The 20216-nt window shown below is 40.1% G+C and overlaps 1 protein-coding gene across 1 annotated transcript in view; it reads left to right on the top strand.

The window, feature by feature from the left end:
- Window positions 1-14783, top strand: part of gask1a (golgi associated kinase 1A) — a 71552-nt gene extending 56769 nt beyond the window's left edge. Inside the window, exons 4-6 of the mRNA XM_072394975.1 lie at window positions 3517-3639; window positions 8893-8996; window positions 14566-14783. Coding sequence (XP_072251076.1) covers window positions 3517-3639; window positions 8893-8996; window positions 14566-14770 — 432 coding nt within the window. The 3' untranslated portion in view covers window positions 14771-14783. The remainder of the gene's footprint in view (window positions 1-3516; window positions 3640-8892; window positions 8997-14565) is intronic.
- Window positions 14784-20216: the final 5433 nt, after the last annotated feature.

The raw sequence follows: 20216 nt of genomic DNA, 5'->3' as shown, positions 1-20216 counted from the left end.
TCCAGGATAGTGGACAGGACTTTCTGGGCTTTCAGCTGCTGCGTGCATACTGCGTCGCGGAGCTATCGGGAAGTCTAAGGGCAGCAGAATGTGCCTCTACATTAACAAAGGTTGGTGTACAGATGTCACAGAACTCCATAGACATTGCAACATGAACCTAGAGTTCCTGGTTCTGAACTGCAAGCCTTTTTACTCTCCGCGGGAGTTTTAGTTGGTGTTTACATCCCTCCTCAGGCCAACGTGAAGGAGGCTGAATAGCGGCTGGCTGATCAGATCACGCGTTTAGAACAGGAACACAGACTCCCTCTGGGTATTATTCTTGGAGACTATAACAGAAAAAAACTCAGTCATGAGCTGCCTAAATACAGACAACACGTGAATTGTCACACCCGAGACAACACGCTGTGTCACTGTTCCACCATTCTAAAACATGCTTATCAGGCCAAGAGAGTGTACTCCAAGGGCGTAAGTTTGCATATGGACCATAAAGACAAGCCACAACCAAAGTTTGGGAAAGACTCAATATTTTTGAGAATATACTAATATAAAAATTTTTTACATTATGCATTAAATATGATATTTTTCTCAGACTCATTCGTAGTATTAAGCATTTGTAGATAACAATTTTTCCGACGTGCCTGAAGCACCTCTTGTCACCGCTCCCGACGAAGAGACGCGCTGTATGGCAGAGTTGCTGTAAGATGCCACAAAATCACGAAAGTATATCCTAACATTAATATTTAGTTTGGTCTCAACATTTTTACCTGTGTTTCTGCTTTGTAAATAGAACATTTCACCGAAAAAGACGTTTTTCTCACCACCCAGAGAGTAAGTAGTAGCTAACTACCCACGCTATGCTAGCCTTCTAGCCTAACGAAACACTCTTTCTACTATGGAAAAGTGTTATTACGGTGTTATGGTGTAAATATAATATAGGTTAGGAGGCTAGTTTTAGTTTACATTAGCATTTTTTTATCAGATTTTTTCTCTCTCTATTTTTGAAGTATAAACAAAGTTGCTTCCATAAAGCCTAAATATTAACTATTCCTGTAATAGCTAAGTTTTGAGGGGACCAAAACTGAGACCAAATTTACGCCCCTGCTGTACTCTGAAAAGCTGAGGAAAAACTTCCCTGCCAACAACCCATCGTTGGTGTCGAGAGGCCTGCAGGATATCACCAACTACAGACAACGCCCTGCAACCTACTGAAACCAACAGAGTTCTGATTGACAACCTCAACACTTTTTACTGCAGATTTCAGAGGGACCACTTCACACCTGTTCCTCTCTTCTCTGAAGCTTCTCTTCCTCCTCTCCCCCACCACCCATCCTTACACAGTTCACCTCGGACACTAAGATCATCAGTATCGGCGCCCCCCTGGGATGTGTCCTCTTCACTGCTGTTCTCCCTCCACACCAATGACCGCCCCTCCACAGACCCCTTTGTGAAGCTGCTGAAGTTTGCTGATGACACCTCTGTCATCGGTCTTATCCGGGACGAAGACGAGTCAGCAAGTGGATCAGCTGGTGCTCTGGTGCTTTCAGAACAATCTGGAGCTGAACATGCTCAAGACGGTAGTGATGTTAGTGGATTTTACGAGACGTCCCTCCACTCTGCCCCCCCTCACAGTCCTCAGCAGCCTTGTGGCCACCGTGGAGAACTTCATATTCCTGGGCACGATCATCTCTCCATCCTCAAAAAGGCCCAGCAGTGGATGTACTTTCCTCGGCAACATGGTCTGCCCCAGGAGCTGCTGCTGCAGTTCTACATTGCAGTCATCAAGTCTGTCCTGTGCACCTCCATCATTGTTTGGTTTGGAGCTGCAACAAAGAAGGACAGATCGAGACTGCAATATACTGTTAGGACTGCAGAACACATTATCCGAGCCCCTCCGCCCTCTATCCTGGACCTGTACTGCTTACCTGTTTATTTTTACAACTGCCACTTATAGTTTTTATGTATATACAAATTTTTTTTTTTTCTTAATACTATTTATGAAAAGTGCATGCGAGACACAACATCTGCTGGCAAATAATTCCTTATATGTGTCTACCTACTTGGTGAAATAAAGCTGATTCTGATTCTGGAACAAACCGCCAACCTTCTGGTTATTGGACAACCCACTCTAACCACTGAGCCACCGCCACTCACAATTTGTAAACAGTTTACATAGAGTGAAGAATTTGCACTAGAAATGTATTCACTCTTCTTTGCATAGATCTACGGGTACATGAAAAATGTATTCAGCACTTATTTGGTCTGAATGACACCTCAAACATGATGTCCCACATTCACTTTTTCACATAAAGGTTTATACACTGCTTTCCCCTGACCTGGCCAAATCGCTACTTCGAGTGCCACACCTGCGGCAGAGATGTTATGTTCTTAATTTCAGTGGTAGCGTGAACATAACATTAAAAACATTTTGTCAGCAGCATAAAGTTGTAATGATGCAAATAAACAATTAAATCAGGGATTTTTTTAAGAAAAGCATTATAAATCAATCTGAAACCAACAATTTATGTAATGACAAAAATCTGTTGATTTGGTGTAATCAGCTAGAGAACTGTTTAGATATGTAAATAACAGTTAAGTACTCACCTTGCACTGGTATCAGCAGCTACTTGTCCTCTTTACAGAGAAAGGACTCATTCCAAAGTAGGACTGATCCCCATATTCTTTAAAATACAGAGGCCAAAAATCTCACAACACGGCACACAACAACTTATTAACAAAACTTAGTGTGTGTTCACAGGCGGAGAAATGTTTATGTACATGATACCATGGGCTATTTTACATATGCCTGCAGAATCAATAAGAATTTAAGAGGTAATAACAGTCATGCATTTACTTTTAAAAGGCAGTGTAGTTATTGTATAAAATTCTATCATTGACAATGTCACAAAAGTTGGACCAGAACCCAAAAAGCAGACAGAGCAGAAGTAAAAGTCCAAATGGTTTATTAACAAAAATCATATTTTTGTGAGGAGGTCTGTGAGGAGGAGCCTCACACATAGGGGAAGACGAGACAAAACACACATATAGGGGAAAGGTAGAAGTGAAACAGAAGGGTAACAGACACGATTGTTTAGGTTATATTTGTTTACAAAAATGTTTTTATAATTTTTCTTTTCAAAATGTGCTTTTTAAGTTTCCAATGAACGTTACAATCATATTGCTGATTCAAATATTACTTACTACATCAAAAGAAGCATGGCAGACAAAATGGGGTTAAAGAGGTCCACTAAAGTAAGATTTTGTTGAAAAATCCCAGATGAAATCTAAAGCCAAAAATGATAGTTTGCTTTTAAAGTTTTTAACTTGTGTATGTTCTTATTTCTATCTATTTACTTCTTATTCTTTTAAACCTCACTTGTTGAACATTTTATTGTGGTTATTTTTTATGTATTTTCTTTAAATATGTAAAACACATTGCATGCATCACAAATTGAATTAAGTACTTGAGGTGTCTCTGTAAAGTGTTTTAGAGCATGGTTGTCTTCTCTGTTTTTAAAGGTAAATGACCGCTTGGACAGATACTGCTGTGGTTTTAGACCTGATCCAACAGAACTCTGTGTGGAGAACCTGCTGCACATCAAGTGTGGCAGCAGCAAGGATCTGCTACTGGTTCACATCCTGGTATGTATCATTTTTAATCCTTTCAAGAGGTCACCAGTTTTTGTGCGTGCGTGCCATTATAAAAGGGATTTTTGTCCTGAGACATTTGAAGGTCTATCGGAGGTTTACTTTCTTGCAATAACATTAGGACAGTCGTTGAATTATCCTTAGTCAGATGGCAGGTTTACTCGTTTTTTTGTTTGTAAAGAGAAAATCCCTTATTTCCTGTTATGCCAAATTGGTTTTCAAAATTCTGTTCTAGTTTGTAAGAACAGGTAAAGCCTTGTAATGAGAAAATAACAAGAGGAGCGTTTTCATTCTGCTGTGTCTGTTTACTCAAAGACTGGCATCAGACTTCTGTGAAAATATTGATTTTGGTTGATTTTGTTCATATTTTATTGATAATCAAATAATCTTATTCCAAGCTGTTGAAGTTTAAAGTAGAGTTGGGCAGCAGACATTATAGCAACAAAAACATAAGAATTACTAATGCTTCCTGTTCTGACTCCCGTGTGGTTGTTTTTTTTGTCATGTTATGAAAGCAACACAGTGGGAGTGACCACGGAGTCTTTCAAGCGAGTTCTCAAACTGCATTTATACCGTTGCCATTGCCGTTGCAGTTCCTTTCCCTTGCCATTGCAGTTCCTTTCCCTTGCCGTTGCAGTTCCTTTCCCTTGCCGTTGCCTGTCAGTTACTGGTCAGTTTGTTGAGATGCGTGTAACAGCTGTTTCCTCGCTCTGATCCTTGAAGTATATAAATCCGTAAGTGTTCAATGAATGAGATACTGATAGTTATGAAACAGTGAGCGTAACTTTTCTAAAGGTAATAAGTTAACAAATGTTTGTTTTAATGTAAGAATACTTGCCAGTTAGTATGGCATGTCAAGCCACTTTGTGTATTGCTAACTGGTTGCCTAGCAACCAAGTAATGTAATGTATGAGATTGTTAAATCTGTTATGATAATTTGTCATCAATCTGTTATATCTTTAACAGTTGTTTACATTTATGTCATTTAACATTTATGTTACTTAGTAACTTTCAGAATTTTTATGTCTCTTGTTGTTTTACGAATCTGAATGGAATGAAAATGAGAGATTGAAAAGAAGTGAAATCAGTTCAAGTAAAGTTTCATGGAAGGAAAGTCCCATTCTTCATTTTATTCTCGTTAGCTATCTGTCAGTGCTTTGTAGTGGACACAACCAGGACAGAATACTTCTACTTATCATGTACCCATTTAATTCCTGTGTATGCCATGAAATTGAATGCATTTCCATTTGTTCCTTTTTCTTCTGCAATGGTTTGATGTCTCCTATAAGAGAATTAGCACATCCAGTTAGCACATCTGTTCAAGTATGTTGACAAACTGACAAAGACTGAAACATATCCTCTGGCCTTATTAATGGAGGGGACCACCACCCTGGTCTGCAAGTACATAGCATAAGCACTGTCCCTGAACTCCACTCAGCGTTTCACAGTTGGTCAACCATGACAGGCCAATAACATTCAGGGCCTTGAAGAACTTAGGGCAAATTTCATCCTGCCCTGTGATAGAAATAAAACCAAACCAAACTCCTCTCATAGCTAAGTATTTGTGCTGTCCAAGTCACATTCTACTTGGCCTCCAAGTATCCATCGGTTGTCTTTCAGGTCCCACAAGCTAACCAACCAGATGTCCACTTCCTGATACTGGGGTTGCACTTCAATGAGCACCAACCACTTTATAGCTGCAGGTCTTTCGAGCTGAATCATCATCACTGGAAGTTGGGAAAATTGCACATTTGGATTTAATTTCCCCATATTCCTTCATAATGATGGATATGCTGTGCTAGACATGGTAGTTGAAGATCTTCTGAACTGGGGACTCCACCAAAGGTTCCCAGCACTACCTCACTATAATTGACTTTTCCTTGTGGTCCAGAATCCTCCCTGTCAACTGAAAAGTTAATAGCTCAGCTCCCCTCTTCACCCAAGTGTCCTGGAGATACGAGCAGAGATCCCAATTATACAATTAAAAATTCACTTATTAACCAGCAATAATCTGAGGGGACTACTGTCAAGAGCGCACCCAAATGGAGGCTGTGACATCAGCATCATATATTTTACACTACTGGTGGAATTTTTGTTTAACAGCAATTCAATGGTAAGCAGGCAATTAGAGAAGATGTTATGAGTGCTCAGAGAAAAATTGAAAAGGAGAAGGGCTTGAACTGGGGTGTAGTTGGTGCAGAGTATTAAATAATAGACAATATACTTTGTATATATATATATATATATATATATATACACATATCCAGAATCTTCAAAATATAAGGAGCTGTAGTGCAAGCTGAGTGCTATAAATACTATAAATGCGCAGATATACAACAGGATGAAGTGGTCCCAAATAAGTACAGATTGTGTTAATGTAACACAGAATGTCTGAAGATGCTACGTTAATTTGGCATGTAGGTCTGGATGGGGAGAAAGAGAGAGTCAGTGTCAAGGGGGGCTCCGGGTCTTGTTGATACGGCTAGTAGTGGATGGGAAGAACCTGCTCTTGCAGCGTGAGGTTTTGGTCCCGATGGACCGCAGCCTCCTGCCAGAGGGTAATGTTTCAAAGAGTTTGTGACCGGGGTGGGAGGGATCAGCCACAATCTTCCCTACACACTTTAGAGTCCTGGAGGCGTACAGGTCCTGGAGAGATGTAAGACTGCAGTCAATCACCTTCTCTGCAGTCTGAATGGCACGCTGCAGTCTGCCCTTGTCCTTGGTGGTGGCAGCAGCGTACCAGGTGGTGATGGAGGAGGTGAGGATGGACTCAATGATGAAGGAGTAGAAGTGCACCATCAGAGTCCTTAGCAGGTTGAATTTCTTCAGCTGCCACAGGAAGTACAGGAAGTCTGCTGGGCTTTCTTGATGAGGGAGCTGATGTTCAGCTCCCACTTGAGGTCCTGGGAGATTATAGTTCCCAGGAAGCGGAAAGACTCCACAGTGTCAATTGTGGAGTAACAGAGGATGATGGGGGTAGGTTAGGCTGAGTTTTTCCTGAAGTCCACAACCATCTCCACTATCTTTACAGCATTGAGCTCCAGGTTGTTTTGGATGCACCAGCTCACCAGATGGTCAGCCTTCCACCTGTAGGCGGAGTCATCACCATCAGAGATAAGACTGATGAGAGTAGTGTCGTCCGTGAACTTCAGGAGCTTGACGGACTGGTGACTGGAGGTGCAGCTGTTGGTGTACAGCAAGAAGAGCAGAGGAGAAAGATCACAGCTCTGGAAGGAACCAGTGCTGATTGGTTGTGAGTTGGAGACGTGATTTCCCAGCTTCACATGCTGGTTCCTGTCAGACAGGAAATCTGTAATCCACCTGCAGGTGGAGTCAGGCACACTCAGATGGGAGAGCTTCTGTTGAAGCAGAGTCGTGATGATTGTGTTAAAAGCAGAGCTTAAATCCAAAAACAGGATCCTGGTGTAGGTACCTGCGGAGTCCAGGTGCAGGAGGATGTGGTGGAGGGTCAAGTTGACTGCATTGTCTAAAGATCTGTTGGCTCTGTCGGCAAACTGCAGGGGGTCCAGGAGGGGGTTGTGATCTCTTTGAGGTGTTAAAACACAAGGCACTTTATAATCACAGAGGTCAGGGCGACGGGTCTGAAGTCATTAAGTCCTGTGGACCTTGGCTTCTTGGGAACAGGAATGATAGTTGAGGTCTTGAAGCAGGCTGGCATATGACATGTCTCCAGTGAGGTGTTGAAAATGTCTGTGAACACGAGACTTCTGATTAGCGCGGTGCTTCAAAGTGTCCAGCAGCTTTCCAGGGGTTCTGTCTCCTGAGGAGTTTGTTGATGTCTCTCTCATGGATGGAAGGAATCGTCACTGTGGTAGGTGGGAGGTGGAGGGAGGGCCTTTAAGGTGGGCATTGGTGGAGGTGTCCAGGCCCCTGGTGAGGTGGGGGAGGTTGAGGTGATACACTGAAGCTAGAGCTGTTGAGAGGTGTTGTGGGGAATGGTTTCAATGGTTTTGTCTCTTTGTCTATTGAAGTAGAACTGGACAGTGGAACTTGTTTATCTCGAACGTCTGACCGTGAAAACAATGATACGTACTCATAAAGAATAAAGACATTATTTTTTTTATTTAAATGATTAATACAGATATTGTTATTACTGGTATTACAGACCTCGATATTATTCTACCCCTTTATTTTAAGCTGACCTAAACATGAAGAAGCAGTGTTAGAATTGTACTCTCTACATATCTGTCAGAAACTCTTGGGACACTCTCGGAAAATCCCTTTTCAGTACTTGCTTTGAGCTGGAATTTTGCACTTGAATTTTTATTTTCATTCTACTTCCTTTTCATTCTTTCCGTATGAAATTTTCGTATTGCTTATGTTACGACCCAACTCAGTCAGTTGGAGTTAAAAAGGTTTATTATTCAACTAAGGCAGTCAACAAAGAATTCAAACAAAATAAGTCATTCTCAAAAGAGAAGGACCACCAAATTTAACTAAATTTAAGAGACAAGTTTTTATAGTTAGGTCCACAAAGACTCACAAAAATCACAACACTTAAGCCTCTCATTCAGAACACAGGGGGCAAGCTTTACATCAGTCCAAAGCTTCCCCGGTGAATGAGTCCTCCTCAGAGCCTTTTGAAGCAGAAGGAAGGGAGGCAAAGGCTCCAAGCAGCCAATCCTCAGTGTGTGTTGCCACATTGAAATTTGCATAGAGGGAGATTGCACAACTTCTTCTAAGGCCAAGCACTATCTGAAATGGACTCTTTGTTAAAATTCCAGACAGTTTTAGATGCACTGATACAATATTAGTGCAGATAAACAGGTCTCTCTTGCAAATGAGACCCTGGGTCTCAATGAGATTTTACCTGTATAAATAAAGATTAATAAAAAAAAATAAAAAAGATAAAGGGTTAGTAAAATATACTTAACCACAGAAAATCATTTTTACATGAGTTATTTGGATTTCCAGCGTCAAGGTGGGTTACTCAAGATATACTTTGTAGTTTTGTCAATCGTAATGTTTAGAATCTGTTAACTTTCTGTTCTCTTCAATATCATTCACTAATGATCTATTGGAGCAGCATATTACATGAGCAGGACTTGGTTTCTTTTGCTTTAAACACATAGACCTAACAGTTTTTTATTTTTTCCCATCATATCAACTTCTTTTCTGTACATTTGACTAATTTACTATATTATCAACTCAAATTCAAATTACATTTTTGGAAAGTGTACATGCATTGACAATGTCTCCTGTGTGTGTCCATGTGTCCATGCTCAGGTGAGGGGGACAGATCCTTCCAAACTGGTATTCATAGACAATGCTGGCAGACCAGAACAGTCCACTGACAACCTCAATTTCAGGCTGGTTGAGGGCATTGATGAGTAAGTGCAAAATACTTTTTTAAGCCTTTTTTTTTTTTTTAAGACCTGAACACTGGGGATTTTCTAGAGAATGTACAAAATGTAGACTTTTTTTCACAGTTGCCCTTCACATATCACTGAGGAACACTTTTTGCTGGAGATGCACTCAAGTATTGAAATATCAGGGATTGGTGAAGGGGTAACATCTGTCTTGAGCTCAAAGGAGGCATGACGTAATACAGGAAATGCAGTGTAGAAATAGCTTTTACTTTTTTAATAGTTTTATTTGCAACAGATCAAAAATAGAAGATTAGATTACATCATAAATAGCAATACAGGTCAGTAGTGTCACAATTATGCTTGGCCATGGTGTTTGTTTGGTTTCTGGGTTTTAGGCGCAGTTGAGCAAGTTTTGCAGGAAGCCTGGGCAGAGTCTGGTTCAGCTCCTGCACTCTCATCTGTGCTCGTCAAGATGCCTTCTTAGCGATCAGCTGGAGCAACCAGTCTTCGCCAGATTGTTCTCACTGCTACAGTGGTAATCTGGCTGATCTCTGTGCCGTGAAAACCCTACATGTACTTACCTTGTCCTCATATGTTCCGCCATTGCTTGTCGCACTTTGGATTTCCAAACTAAAGGATTGTTTGCTCTCCACTGCGGATTCCGAGACACCTCCCCGCTCGCCCCACCGTTGACTCAATACCTTCTACATTACAGCCAGTATACTCCCCTCCACTCTGGAAACCCATCTTGATTCAGAAAAGAAAAACCCTCACCTTCACCTGGATAAATTACTGGATAAATCTCCAATTCACTCTAACCATATTCTGTCATCTCAGAGTCACCTGTTCCCCTAGATTCACTCACTGGCTTACCACTGCACCTCCCTTTAAATAAACCGTGTCTTTTACTCAAATCTCTCTGTGTACGTGTCTGCTCTTGGGTCCAATTTGTTAGTCACCCCGGCTTTCGCCCTGACAGCACAATCTGATGCTATCCGTTCAGCTCTGACTAAACTGGGAATAATGCTCGGAGAACATGAAAAGGTGTTGTGCTCCCTGAATGATCAACAGGCTACCAATAACCAACGTGTAAATCAAGTTTTTGAATTACTGCAGAATGTCCTTGAACATCTGTCTGCTTTTCCTCCAGGAACTCCTCCACCACCCAAGTCTACAGCTCCACCTTTAGCCAGCCATGACATCCTACCTGAGCCAGTTTTCCGCTTCCTTCCCCCACCCAATTGACTCTTTTCCATTTACCTCTTTTCAGGAGGAGCAAAGGAGGATGTTTGACCACCCTCTCCGTGAAGTAAATTCAGCTAAGAGGTTGCTGAACTTAAGACAAGGGAACCGGTCTGTAGCAGAGTTTGTTATAGACTTCCACATCTTAGCTGCAGAAATAGGGTGGCCACCCAGTGCCCTTCAGGGAGTCATTCTAAATGACCAGCTGAAGGATCAACTAGCCTCTAGGGAAGAGCCATCTTCCTTTAAGGATTTAACTAATATGGCCATATGCATTGATAACAGGATAGCAGAACGCATGAGAGAGAGAGGGTTTCCTGTTCCCTTCAGCCATTCCCTCAGCGGCTTTCCCACTTAATACCTTCCTCTGGACCAGTCCAGTCAGAGTCTTCTCCCCCCACGGATAATCCAAGACAAATGAGTGTGTCTATTACAGAAAGCGTGTAATATTTCTTGTCACTGTTAACAGTTGTTTAATAGAAGGGATCTTGGTTATTTTCCACAAGCTTAGCATGACTCATTTCAGTTTATTCAAATATAACACTATTTTGGATAGTAAATCTCCAATGAATTTCAAATTGATTAAGGCCTATTCTTTTTTGCACATCTTTTTACTGTAGATTTGATTTTAAAATGGACAAAAAATTGCATTTACACCCTTAGTAAAATCTCATAATGACAAAGTATGAACAAAACTGAAATCTCAAAAATTTTAAATTACAAAAAATGTCTGATGCACAAAAGGGGTCAGGTTGCTTTAACTGTCCTTGCTACTCTGGCATCCACTTCTAGCTGGGTTTTATGTAAGTTAAAAGGGGCACACACATATCGGATCCCACAAGTCACACTTCATGTTGGTGTAATTAACAAGCCACAAAAGCCATTTCAAAAGCCTTTATTACAAAACTGGGCCATGATAATGCAGGCAGATATCCATCTAGCTATTTTCTATACCCGCTTAATTCAATTCAGGGTCTCAGGGGGCTGGAGCCTATCCCAACTAGCATTGGGCGAGAGATGAGGTTCACCCTGGATGGCTCGCTAGTCCATTTCAGGGCACAAATAAATATGACTAACAATAATAAGTTTACAAAAATAATAAGCTTCCTCCAGCAACACCTTAACTGTACCCACAAATTCGCTGTCAGACCTCCTTCATGTCACCTGGCACCTCAATCATGGATCAAAACACCAACATCTCCCCCCATATAAAGACACACCTCTTCTGCCTCCCCTCCAACCTGTCTGTCTCCAGATGGTGTCAGCCCCAGGTTGCCAAGGACCTACACTAAGTGGGATTCTATATAACCTTGTCAACCTTAGCCTGCATCAGAAGGAAGTTCTAGAGTTGTGGGAGAGATCCTATGGTGTTTCTGTACCTTGAAACTCTCCACCCAATCAATCTGCTTCAGTGACTACAGACCAATTACCATAAGATCCCACATCATGATAGTCCTCAGGAGATTATTGTTGGCTCACTTCCGTGAGCAAGTGAACACCTTTGAAGATCCACTCCAGTTTGCTTATTGTCCAGGAGTTGGGGTTGAAGATGCCATTATCTACAGTTCTTGATTCAGCAAGCCCTTCTATCATCTGGACAAAGATGGGGGCACATTAAGAATTATGCTCTTTGATTTCTCCATTTATATGAGAAGCTTCAGAAAATACAGGTGGATATCTCCACAACCATTTGGATTGTTGATACCGTATTAGTAAACCACAGTTTGACACAGAGAGGTTGTGTGTCTGGGAAGCTGGTCAGCAGCACAGGAGCACCATAGAGGACAGCGCTCTCACTGTTTCTCTTCACACTGTACACCTCAGACTCCCAGTATAACTCAGCCCGTCTCCTCAAGAAACACTCACATGACTCAGTTTAGGCGTGCGTTAGTAAGGGATAAAAGGCTGAGTGCAGGGGCCGGCTATCACTTTTTGTAATGGTGTCAGAATAACTACCTCATCTGTAACACGAACAAAACAAAGTAGATGATTTTGGATTTTAGAAGGATTTTTAAGTAGTAAGTCAAACACTATTCAAATCCTGGGGAAAATAGTGCACGTAGTGGAGGACTACAAATACCTCGGGACAACATACTAGACTGAAAATACAACAAAGAGACATAGAGAAAAAAGACACTTTTACAAGACAATGCAGACTATACTTCTCCAGGAGGCTTTGTTCCTTCAGTGTGTGCACCAAGATTTTGCATATCTTCTGTTAGTCTGTGATGGAGAATGTTAGAGCAGCAGCATCAAGGCCAGTGACTGATAAAGAAAGTTGGCTCTGTTCTTAGTACTATAACAACCTTTTTGTTTAAACCCTAAGTAATATCAATATGTTATTGACTGTCAGGCCTGATCTCATGTCACACAAAGCCCTATTGTTGAAAGCACAGTGTTTAGTCTCCCCCACCCACACTGTCTTCCTCCTTATGAGGATTTTATGGCTTCTTTCTTCTTTCATGTGGAAATACTCATTTGGGACATATTTACCTTCTGCTGCCTATGGGGCAGGACTTTCAGGGTGCCACTGTGAGCCATATTGAGGGGTATGAACAAAGGTGGCTTATGACTGTTTAAGTTGAATGAATTGTAACACACTGAAGAGAATTGAGGCAAGTCTGGGCAGGTCCTCAGAGAGAGCCTAATGTTTTATACAACAGAATTTTCAAAAATGTTGATCTGTAGTAATGTCTCACAAATTTCTGATTTTAACTTTAAACAAATGTTTCTGAAGAAATAAAAACTCATTTTTTGCCATTCAGCTTATGTGGGAATGTGAAGAGTTAATTGAAAGAAGATAGTTTGTCAGCCTATCTTAAGAAGACACTGGAATGTGTTCAGCTCCATGAACTGTAGCATTTCAGCCTGATAGAATTGATTTTAGATGACAGGATCAACTAAAGTGAAAAAGCTGTGCGGCTGGGCTCATTCGCCATTTCGAAATATGAGTTTCTGATTTTAGAAATTGATCCAAGTAAGTTTTCCATCAGTTTTCATGGAATGCTATTATAAAATGCAAAAAAAAACTGAAAATCGTTTTAGCTGCTGTGCCAAATGCTTTTATTCTGATTGTATCCACTGTTCTGTAGGCTGTGTTAAATTGTATGTGTAACAGTTGTCAAGCTTAATCAGTGATTAACTCACCAAGTTCATTAATCACTTTTAACTTACTTGTTGATTTTGTTTGCTCAGCTGCATTTTGCCCCCTGCAGCATTACCAAGAACGTGACCAAGAACCCATGAGCTTTAAACTTCGGCAAAGATTGAAGACCCTACTGAAAAGATTAACATACCAGAAGTATTTTATTATGGCTGCTAAGTTGCATAGCGTTTTGACAGAGTACATTTAATATTACACTCTGAAATCACAAAAAACACTGTACCTGGTCTGATAAGACAAAAAAAAATTTACTTGTTAGGCAAAAAATTTGCTGAATATCGGGTGGTGCTCCTCATCTGCCTAATACATTACCCAGACAATGCTGGAGTGAACACACCACAAGTCCATGTCTTGGATAAGCCAAAGTATAAACTTCACTGAACAAATATCTCTTCTTTTTAGTAATCACTCTGAAACACAAAACAACCCAAATCCTCATCACAGTATCTAAGTGAAGACCAGGTAGAAAAGCCAACAAGAAGAAAAAAAAAAACATGGAACAAATAGAAGCTGGTCAAGGTAGAGAAAAAAGGTAAACTACTAAATTAAGTAAATGTAGACAGATAATAAAAAGAAGCACAAACTATAAATTAAATGCTACAATAGAAATGAAAAAAGGTGTGAAACATTATTATTATACTATAACTTTTTTTTGTTCATGGAACATTCTTTGCTAATTGAGATTAAAAAGAGGCAACATTACTCATTGAATTTAACCCAGAACCTGGTGCGAGTGTCGGAACATTGCACCAATAAAGCTTGGCACTGCATGGATAAATCATATATCCATTTGATAAACTGTTTCCTAAAAGAAACAACATAAAAGGAGTACCTACTTCAAACTCTTTGTCTACTTTAAGTTTTAAGGCTCTTATTCAAAAAATGGACAACAAGAACCAGCAGTAAAGAAAGGGCACCCAAGGTGGTCTCTTCACTTTGGGACATTGTTTTCCTGGGCAGAAGTAAATGGTTGTTTATTAACTAACTATCAACATGCTGAATTGGCTGGGAAAGAAACAAAACAAAACACATTGACAGGGTCCAACATATGATGCTTTTCACATGGAAAAGTTAAGAGACAAACATTAACCGACATTAGTTTGGTGTATAAGGACCTTTATATTATATTGTGAATATGTGACTGAACTTACAACACACTGAATTCCATGCTATTTCCCTTGTTAGGTTTCCAGAGAGAGCTGTGTCGGTGCTCCACTCAGGCTGTCTGCAAAGTCTTCTTCTACACTCCCTTTACACAGACAAGGAATTCTGGGACAGCCACGGCGGGGCCACCGGACTCAGGCCTCTCGTGCATATGGTGGAGCAGAGAGGGAAAATTCTTCTAAAGTACATCAGGGACAAAAATCTGCAGTTCAAGAGGGACCTTTGACTCTGGCTATGGAGGCCAAACTGAAGTAGAAACTAAACACAAACTGCAGGTTTATAAGATAATATTTTATCAGTGAAAAGCAAGTAATTCAGTTTCCATTCAGTTTTACTTACATAGCACCAAATATCATCTCAAGGCCCTTTAAAGATACAGTTCAATTAAAGCCAATTATAATATAATTAATTGTAATACATAATTAACTAATCAAATCAAACCATGTCATGAATCCAATTCATACACTGCCAATTAAAAAAAAAGTTACCTAGATAAATTAATCAACAGATTGTATCAAAACATCTCTTTGATTCAGTCCTTCATCCTGAGCATGTACAAGATGAAGGTGGAAAGAAAAAACTCCCTTCCAACACGAAGAACCTCTAGAAGAACCACACTAAGCAATGGCAGCCATGACCGGGGGTTGAGGGGACAGGAAACAGGTCAATTGGCACCTTCAAACCAGGCCAGGGATACTTGCTGAGAAAAAGAAATGCAAGTGAATTACAACAATAATGTCATATATACATGAAGAGAAAAGAGACCAGATGGAGGAGAGGTGCATAATGAGAGATCCCCCATCAGTCCACGCCAATAGCAGCTTAACTATGGGATGTTTCAGGGTCACTTCAGCCATCACTAACTATAAGCTTTATCAAAAAAGAAAATTGTAAGCCTCATCTAAAAGGTAGAGAGGGTGTCTGCTTCCCAAACTCACATTTGGTTCCACAAGAGAGGGGCTGGATAACTAAAGGCTCTGTTATGATTTCAGAGGTTTATACAGTTCAAACCCAGACAGGAAAGGAGCAGAGGTACACAGGTAAAAAGGTAACAGGTCTATACTAAAAGGAGCCTCAGGAACCAAACTCAGGATCTGAAGGAAGACTCACAGGTAAGTCCAGGTATCCCCCACTGTGACTTATTCTCTTAGAGGAGAAAACAAAGAACTGACTGGTCTGGTGCTGTGGTTAAACAAAGGTTGACTTTTCCTTGGACGAGGCTTATGCAGTGACAGCAGCAGGACCAGTTTTTCTGCATTACTTTGAAGCCAGGTATTCCTAATTTTAGCAGTATTATAAAAATGAAAAAGGCAATACTATAAACCTTTTCTATAAGTGAGTCAAAAAACAGAAAGCCATGGCAATGCCATATAGAGTACCTATATAGCGAGACATTATCTTTCTGAAGTGCCCAGGTCCAAAGACTTTAGTGTTGTCTAAATTCAATAATATTATCTATGGAAGAATGTATAAAGTGAAAAGTATTGGTTGTGGCACAGAACACTCTGGAATTCCATGACTTACTAAGGAAGATTCTTCATTTACATGAACAAACTGGAATACATCTGCTAAATAATCCCAGTACAGGATGCTGTGATTGAACCTATCAGTTGTAGCAATGATATCCAGCAGAACAAGCACAGACACAAGTCCGCCATCGGTAGCCAAGAGGAGTTCATTGGTAGTGTAGTGTAATGAACTAGTGTAGTTTTTGTCCTGTGTTGCACTCCGATTCCTGACAGAAACACTTTAAACTGATTATTTCTGGATAAAAGATTACAAAGTTGAGCTACAACAATTTTTAAGACTTTCAGACATAAAAAGGAGATTGAATATAGGCCTCTAATTAGTCTATAACAGTGCCAGATCAAGAGTAGGATTTTTAAGTAAAAGTTACAGCAACTTTAATAGTCTGTAGTACATAGTCTGTCAACAATGATTGATTGATCAAATCTAACATTGAAGTGTTCATTAAGGGAAAAATAATCCTTGAACAGTCTGGGTGGGATTGTATTGAAGATGATTTAGATGAAGCTATGGTTGTCATCTCAACTGGACAACTACAGAAAACAGCTTACAAAAAACAGCTCATTGCATCTTGCTTAAATCATAGCTGTTATCTGTATTTGAACATTTATTATTGGTATTGAACATTGTCATTGATAAAAGCTAATAAGATCATACATGCTATTGTAAATGTATCAAAAGACAATGTAAACGAATTTCTGATTGTAACTGTAGTGTCATCCAGGTATCCTGTGCCCCCATTTTCCAGAAGTGGAGAGTTATTGTAGATTTCATAAATATGATATGATTCAATTCAATTCAATTTTATTTATATAGCGCCAGATTACAACAATTGTCATCTCAAGGCACTTAAGTAATATAGTCCAATTCAAGCCAATTGGAATTCAATTCATTGTAATCATAATCCAATTAATTCATATAGAGCTAATTAAAAAAATTAATATCCTAGCTAAGGAAACCAACAGATTGCACCGAAATGTGTCTTCAGTCCAATCTCCCGTCCTGAGCGTGCCTGTGGCAACTGTGGAAAGGAACGACTCCCTTTTAACAGGAAGAAACCTCTGGCAGAACCAGACTCAGGAAGGGTGGCCATTCGCCTCGACCAGCTGGGGTTTGAGAAGACATAAAAGAGGGAAAAGAGGGGGGAAAAACACCATAACGCCATTCAAAGGATATCTGTTGGAAAAGGGAAACATAGGTTAATAACCACAATAATGTCACATGTACATAAAATCAATTTTGAAATTAAACAGGGGGAAAAAGAGAGCAAAGTGAGGAAAGGTGTGACAGATGAGGTCCCCCAGCAGTCTAAGCCTATAGCAGCTTAACTATGGGATGTTTCAGGATTACCTGAGCCATCCCTAACTATAAGCTTTATCGAAAAGAAAAGTTTTAAGCCTAATCTTAAAAGTGGAAAGGGTGTCTGCTTCCCGGACATTTACTGGCAGCTTATTCCACAAGAGAGGGGCCTGATAACTGAAGGCTCTACCTCCCATTCTACTTTTAGAAACTCTGGGAACAACAAGTAAACCTGCAGTTTGGGAGCGAAGTGCTCTGTTAGGAAAATATTGTACAATGAGATCTTTAAGATATGATGGAGTTCGGTCAGTAAGAGCTTTATATGTGAGGAGAAGAATCTTAAATTCTATTCTGAATTTAACAGGGAGCCAATGAAGAGAAGCTAAAACTGGAGAAACATGATCTCTCCTGTTAGTTCTCATCAGAACTCTGGCTGCAGCATTTTGGATCAGCTGGAGGCTTTTCAGAGAATATGTGGGACAGCCCAATAATAAGGAATTACAGTAGTCCAATCTTGAAGTAACAAATGCATGAACTAGTTTCTCTGCATCACCTTGAGACAGGATGTTCCTGATTTTGGCAATATTACGAAGGTGAAAGAAGGCAGTCCTAGAAACCAGTTTTATATGTGCGTAAAATGATAAATTCTGGTCAAAAATAACTCCAAGGTTCCTCACTGTAGAACTAGAAGCCAAGGAAATACCATCTAGAGTAACTATATAACTAGACAATTTCTCCCTGAAGCGCTCAGGTCCAAAGAGAACAACTTCAGTTTTGTCTGAATTTAAAAGCAGACAGTTCTGAGTCATCCAGGTCTTTATGTCTTTAAGACAGGCTTGTAGCCTGACCAACCTGTAGGTTTCATCTGGTTTCATAGATAAGTACAGCTGAGTATCATCAGCATAACAATGGAAATTTATGCCATGCTGTCTGATAATGTTACCTAATGGAAGCATGTATAAAGTAAAAAGAATCGGTCCAAGCACAGAACCCTGAGGAACTCCATGACTTACTCCAACGTGTGAGGAAGATTCCTCATTTACAAGAACAAACTGGAATCTATCAGATAAATATGACTTAAACCAGCCTAATGCAGTTCCTTTAATCCCAATAACATGTTCAAGTCTCTGTAACAGAATGCTGTGATCGATCGTATCAAATGCAGCACTGAGATCCAACAGGACAAGCACAGAAACAAGTCCGCTATCAGAAGCTAACAGGAGATCATTGGTAACTTTCACCAGTGCCGTTTCTGTGCTATGATGCACTCTGAATCCTGACTGAAACTCTTCAAACAGATTATTTCTATGTAAATGATCACAAAGTTGAACTGCAGCTATTTTTTCAAGAACTTTGGACAAAAAAGGGAGATTGGATATAGGTCGATAATTAGCCAACACTTCTGAATCAAGAGTAGGTTTTTTAAGTAAAGGTTTAATTACAGCAACCTTAAAAGTCTGAGGTACATATCCTATCAACAAAGACCGATTGATCAAATCCAATATGGAAGTGTCAATTAAGGGGAAAACCTCCTTGAACAGTCTGGTTGGGATTGGGTCTAACATACAAGTTGATGGTTTAGAAGAGACTATTGCTGTTGTTAGCTCAGAAAGATCAACTGGACAGAAGCTGTCTAAATACAATTCAGGTTCGAAAGATACTTCTAAAGCTGCTCTACTTGATGATACATCAGTGATAATAATGGGAAGGATTCCATTAATCTTCTCTCTGATAGAAACAATTTTATTGATGAAGAATCTCATGAAATCATCACTGCTGAGAGTTAAAGGAATACATGGCTCAACAGAGCTCGGAGTCTTTGTCAGTCTGGCAACAGTGCTGAAAAGAAACCTGGGATTATTCTTATTCTCTTCTATCAATAATGAATAATACGCAGTTCTAGCTTTACGAAGTGCTTTCTTATACGTTATTAAACTATCTTTCCAGACTAATTGAGACTCTTCTAAATTAGAGGAACGCCACTGTCTCTCCAGCTTTCTTGCAGTCTGCTTTAACGCACGCAGCTGTGAATTATACCAAGGAGCCAACCTCTTCTGACTGATTACCTTCCTTTTCAGAGGGGCAACATTGTCCAGTGTTGTACGCATTGAAGCTGTAGTGCTGTCAACAAGAGAGTCAAGTTCTACTGGAGTAAAATTTAGGTAGCCATCCTGTGTCATATCAGCACATGGCAGTGAAGAAAAGGATGATGAAATCAACTCTTTAAATCTGGTTACAGCATTCTCTGACAGACACCTTCTATATGTAGAATTCTTCTCAGAAACCGTGTAGTCAAGTAATGTAAATTCAAAAGTTATTAAAAAATGGTCAGACAAGACAGGGTTATGAGGGAACACTGTTAACTGTTCACTCTCAATGCCATAAGTCAGCACAAGGTCAAGGGTATGATTAAGGCAGTGAGTAGGTCTGTGAACACTTTGAGAAAATCCAATAGAGTCTAATATAGAATTAAAGTTAATATTTAGGCTGTCATTTTCAACATCTACATGAATATTAAAGTCACCCACTACAATGACTTTATCTGTACTCAGCACTAACTGGGATAAAAACTCTGAGAATTCAGACAGAAACTCAGAATAAGGGCCAGGTGGACGATACACAACAACAAACACAAGAGGTTTTTGTGATTTCCACTTTGGGTGGGAAAAACTGAGAATCAGAGATTCAAAAGAGCTAAAACTAATCTTGGGTCTAGGACTGATTAGTAACCCTGATCTGAAGATAGCTGCCACTCCTCCTCCTCTGCCTGTGGTTCGAGGAACATGAACATTTAAATAGTCAGAGGGAGTTGATTCATTAATGCTAACATGATCCTCCTGCTGCAG

Source organism: Leuresthes tenuis, unplaced genomic scaffold, assembly GCF_036924035.1.
Source record: "Leuresthes tenuis unplaced genomic scaffold, fLeuTen1.0.hap1 SCAF_10, whole genome shotgun sequence".
NCBI classification, from domain to species: domain Eukaryota; kingdom Metazoa; phylum Chordata; class Actinopteri; order Atheriniformes; family Atherinopsidae; genus Leuresthes; species Leuresthes tenuis.
Note: the sequence above shows the minus strand (reverse complement) of the source record. Positions and strands in the feature narration are given on the sequence as shown.